General features: G+C 47.7%; 2 protein-coding genes across 3 annotated transcripts in view; both read left to right on the forward strand.

Annotated features, from left to right (window-relative positions):
• Positions 1 to 2,660, forward strand: part of PSMD9 (proteasome (prosome, macropain) 26S subunit, non-ATPase, 9) — a 35,807-nt gene extending 33,147 nt beyond the window's left edge. The window contains exons 3-4 of one of the 2 annotated variants that reach the window (XM_011964486.1): positions 650 to 738; positions 1,076 to 2,660. In XM_011964486.1, the coding sequence (XP_011819876.1) occupies positions 650 to 738; positions 1,076 to 1,103 (117 nt within the window). In that variant the 3' untranslated portion in view covers positions 1,104 to 2,660. The remainder of the gene's footprint in view (positions 1 to 649; positions 739 to 1,075) is intronic. The other variant, XM_011964485.1, reaches the window with a different exon arrangement.
• WDR66 (WD repeat domain 66) overlaps positions 1 to 4,615 on the forward strand; it is a 115,515-nt gene that overhangs the window by 33,071 nt on the left and 77,829 nt on the right. The window lies entirely within an intron of this gene.

Consider the following 4,615-nt stretch of genomic DNA (forward strand, 5'->3'; position numbering starts at 1 on the left):
TGAAACCCCGTCTCTACTAAAAATATAAAAATTAGCCAGGTGTGGTGGCGGGCGCCTGTAGTCCCAGCTACTTGGGAGGCTGAGGCACGAGAATTGCTAGAACCTGGGAAGCAGAGGTTGCAGTGAGCCAAGATTGCGCCACTGCACTCCAGCCTGGGTGATAGAGTGAGACTCTGTCTCAAAAAGAAAGAAAGAAAGAAAGAAAATAAAATGCTATCAAATAGGTTCATACTTTGGTGGGGTTTTTGTTTTGTTTTGACTAAAACCCTTCATTCTCTGTACTGTATTTGAACAATACCTATTGATGGACATTTCTGATGTTCTCAGTTTTTGGATTTCTACACAGCCCTGGAATGAACACTTCATTTGTATGTCATCTTGTAATTGTGTACTACGTACCTCGGACATACCTTTTAAAAATTGTTGGTGGGGGGACACGTGTTTTTTGAGGAAGATGGTACTAAGGTCAGCACCCTGGCTGCCCTGAGAGCGCAGTGCCATGTTCCCTACCTTCTCGCCAACCACAGGATTATGCCGAAAATGAAAATCTTTACCAATTTGATAGGCAAAAAATGGGATCTCAGCATTTTAGCCTGTAACTGTGAGTACTAACAAGGCTGAACACAAAACGAGCTTATTTTCTTTTCAGAAGCCCCTGAATGTGACGGTGATCCGCAGCGGGGAGAAACACCAGCTTAGACTTGTTCCAACACGTTGGGCAGGAAAAGGACTGCTGGGGTAAAGTGTCTGTTTCTGTTCATTCTCACTGGGGCATCATTTGAGTGTTTGTTAAACATGAAGCTGGAGGGGAAGGCTGGGGAGACATTGGGGAATGATGGGAATCCCCAGTTCGTTTGGAAACTGCAGATAAATCCTCGTGGTAGGAACGAGACTACAGCTGTAGAAGCAGAGGGAGCCCCAGTGTCTCTCCTGGGACTCTCCGGTTCATTCATGCACTGGGCATTTGATTTAAAAGAATGAAAGAACATTGGTGAAAAGGTCAGAAGGGCTCGGCCTCTGACCTTCCTATAGGGAGCCTCCAAACTTACACCATTCCTTTTCTTCTTTCTTCCAGGTGCAACATTATTCCTCTGCAAAGATGATTGTCCCTGAGGAACAGTAACAGGAAAGCATCTTCCCTTGCCCTGGACTTGGGTCTAGGGATTTCCTCCTTGTCTTCTCTCCCTGAAGCATAAGGATCTGGAAGAGGCTTGTAGCCTGAACTTCTGGGTGGTGGCAGTGCTGTGGCCCACTAGTGTAATCTCCCTGGATTAAGACATTCTTAAAAACTTATGCTTGGCCTCTTTCGCAAATTAGGCCACGGCCCTGAATAGGAATTCCCTAAATAGGAACTGTGGGCAAGTGGGCGGAAGTTACTCCGGCAGGTACTGGTGTGATGATGATTATTATTTTTAATAAAGAGTTTTACAGTGCTGATATGACCCTGTTGTCACCCCAACTGAATTTCTTATGACCCTCTCAAACCAAAGCTCAGAAGGGGTCAGAAGAGCTTCATAGAAAGTTGGGCAAAACAAGCTAGCAATTGTGAAGTCCGGCTTTGACCAACATATTTCTTTGCACTGAGGCCTTGCTGCTGTGGATACGGAAATTGCTAAGTAGTTCCATGCTTCCTCAGCAGCTGGGCCGCTAGGGCCATAGTAGCTCCCTTTGGAGAACAGGGAAAGCCTGGAGGTTCCCCAGGTGGCCCAGTGTGGTGTCTTGTCAGCTTCCTCTTTAGGAGGAAGCAAGCTCTCCAGAGGGCAGGAAGCGCCTTTCAATTCGGTAATAAGAACCCCTCCATTTTGTTTTTTGGAGAAAAGGTCCTGCTTTGTCACCCAGACTGGAGTGCAGTGTTGTGATAAAGGTTCACGGAAGCCTTGACCCTCTGGGCACTACCTCGGCCACCCAAGTATCTGGGACCACAGGCGTGCACCACCATGCATAGCTAATTTATTTTTTGTAGAGAGAGGGTCTCCCTGTGTTGACTAGGTTGGTCTCGAATTCCTGGGCTCAAGCAGTCCTCCTGCCTTGGCCTCCTAAAGTGCTGGGATCACAGGCATGAGCCACTGCGCCCAGCCCACTGCTAGTTCGACTTTTTATAATTGAGCCTCCTGGCTATGCCTTGAGATCAGCGCTATTTTGTAAACCGCTGAGGTGTGGATAGGAATGAGTAGATCAGACCTCTTGAAAATGCTTATTCTTCCTCCCTTTTATTTTTTGTCTCTTTTAAGATGGTAAAATGGGTCTCAGCGATTCCTGCCGATGCTTTGAATTATTTTCTCCTCTCCATGGTATCAGTGTTCATTTCCCCAGTTCTGGCACACCACTTTCTGTTTTGGCAGTTCTGCCAAGCAAGCCCTGTATTCCTTGGGACTGGTTTTGCTGTGGTTGGATACAGATACCAGCTCGCCTTGATGGGATCAGTATTGCTGTGTGCTTCCAGCCACAGATTCTCACACTCAATTCCAAAGCCCTCCTATTGGGCGAATTCCCTCAAACTCTATTTGACCCAACAGCCACGCGTATTCCCCTCTGGTAGCCACAGACATGCTGTGTTTACCAGTGTTTGCTGTTTAAATTGCATGTTCTAATTCCAAGTATTTTCCAGTCTCTATTTTATAAAGTTTCAGACTATAATAAAAACAGCTTGCCTCAGTTTATCCTTTTTTATTTTGAGATGTATGCCTATTAATCAAATTACCATCACTGGGGCGTGGCATTGTGGGCGGGGAGAATTATTCACATTCTCCTCAAATGACAGCAGCAGACAGCCTTCTGCCTCTGGCTCTGGCTGGTTTCCCGCAGGGCTCCCAGTGGAAACCCATGTGGCCACCTGTTGCCGTCTTCCATGAGATGTTAGTGGAGAGCCACTTTGACGTGGAATGATCCTAATAGGTTTAGCCAGACTGGTTTTGCAGAAATGCCTTGTGCTGAGAACTGCAAGCTGGTGCACCCTGTGTCGTATCTGCCCTCAGCCAGCTGGAATTATCTGCTACACGCGGTGCCCGGTGAGGAGGCGGGCAGGACAGTTGTGTGCTGCATCCATGAGACCTGGAAATTCAGTTTGCTTTTGGAAAAGAGAATTGTATCCGAGTTCATACTTCTCCACCCCATCTTGCCAAGGTTGTGGAAAGTAAAAATAGGCAGTATTGGCTGCTGCAGCTTCTCAGGGGACGGGACCATGTGAAAAGGTGGGGATCGCGTGAGCGCAGGAAGGAGAGAAAAGCGGGGAAAACCTATGCCGTCAGCGACCGACAGGGGGCGCGTCGGCCACGCTCGTCACCGCTTCCTGGGCACGTGACCACCGCCCCGCCTGTCCTTTAGGGCCTGTCGCTTCCGGCGGCGGCGGTTGCCATGGGGACGGGGCTTGGGTGGTAACCAGAACTAGGGAGCTGGTGGAGAAGGTGGCTGCCGCTGGAAAGACGCCTGGGAGGTGGCTGAGGGGTCCAGGCGGTGGGACGACTCCGGCCTTTTGAAGACTGGGGTGGGTGCTCTCTGTAAGTCCGGGACGGAGGCCACGCGGCCCTGGCGAGGGGGCCCTGGCCTGGTGGGGTCTGGCGCCCCTTGTGGGGCGCTCACCCGACCTGCCCTTGTGGGGCCTGGGGCGGCTCCAGGGAGACCTGAGTTGGGGGCAGAGGCCGCACCTGGGCTTTAATTCCCCTGCAGAGCCACGCACCTGGCACCTCTGCCCCAAACCCCTGCGGCTCCAACCCGGCTGTCCAGATGCTCCGGCGAAGTTGGGCTCAGTCAGAAGAGGCTCGGTGGTCAGAGCCCTAGACAGGAATCAGAGCAGTAATTTTTCAGCTGGAGAAACTAAGTGCCACAGAGATCTCTTTCTTACTAGCGGTGTCATCTTGAATAAGTCACTTCACCTCTCAGAGCCTCAAACTCATTTATTCGTTCATTATTTATTTTATTTTATTTTATTTTATTTTATTTTATTTTATTTACCAGAAATGAATTTGAGGAGCTGATACATTTAGTGCCGAGAAAGAAATTAAGAAATAGAAATACCTTTACTACCCTGTACTCTTTGGGAATTTAGTTTCAAAGAGTTGAGTTCTCTTATTCTAATGTCGCCGAAAATGTGGGGATGTTTTTTTGTTCTGGGTCCAACTCTTTAGGGATAAAGTATCCATCCTTATTGTTTTCCTAGTTCAAACTCTTGTTTGTTGTAAGGAATAAATGAGAGAATATGTCAGAAGGCTTTCAAACTGTTCATTTCTTTGCATGTTAGGGTCGTTAGGGTTGCTTTTCTCTCGAATAATAACAATTGCTACCACTTTTTCAAGCTGTATGTGCCAGAATTGTGTTGAGCATTTTATATGTTATCTGTTCTCTACAACAACCCTAGAATTTAGGATTATTCTTTTTATTTTGCCCATGAGAAAATGTAGACTCTCAGGGATAAAGTGACTTGCCCAAGGTCACAGAACAAGTACATGGGGGAAATGGGATTCAATGCTAGGACAAGCTGACAGCAAGGCCCTTGCTTTTAACCACTAGGCTACCCTGCTTCTTTTCGTATTCCTGTTTCTAGAATTGTTGCTAATATGTGGGTTATGCATTTCGCTGCCTGTGGGAATATGTGTGTGTGTGTATATATATATATATA

This window comes from Mandrillus leucophaeus, unplaced genomic scaffold, assembly GCF_000951045.1.
Source record: "Mandrillus leucophaeus isolate KB7577 unplaced genomic scaffold, Mleu.le_1.0 Scaffold7, whole genome shotgun sequence".
NCBI classification, from domain to species: Eukaryota; Metazoa; Chordata; class Mammalia; order Primates; family Cercopithecidae; genus Mandrillus; species Mandrillus leucophaeus.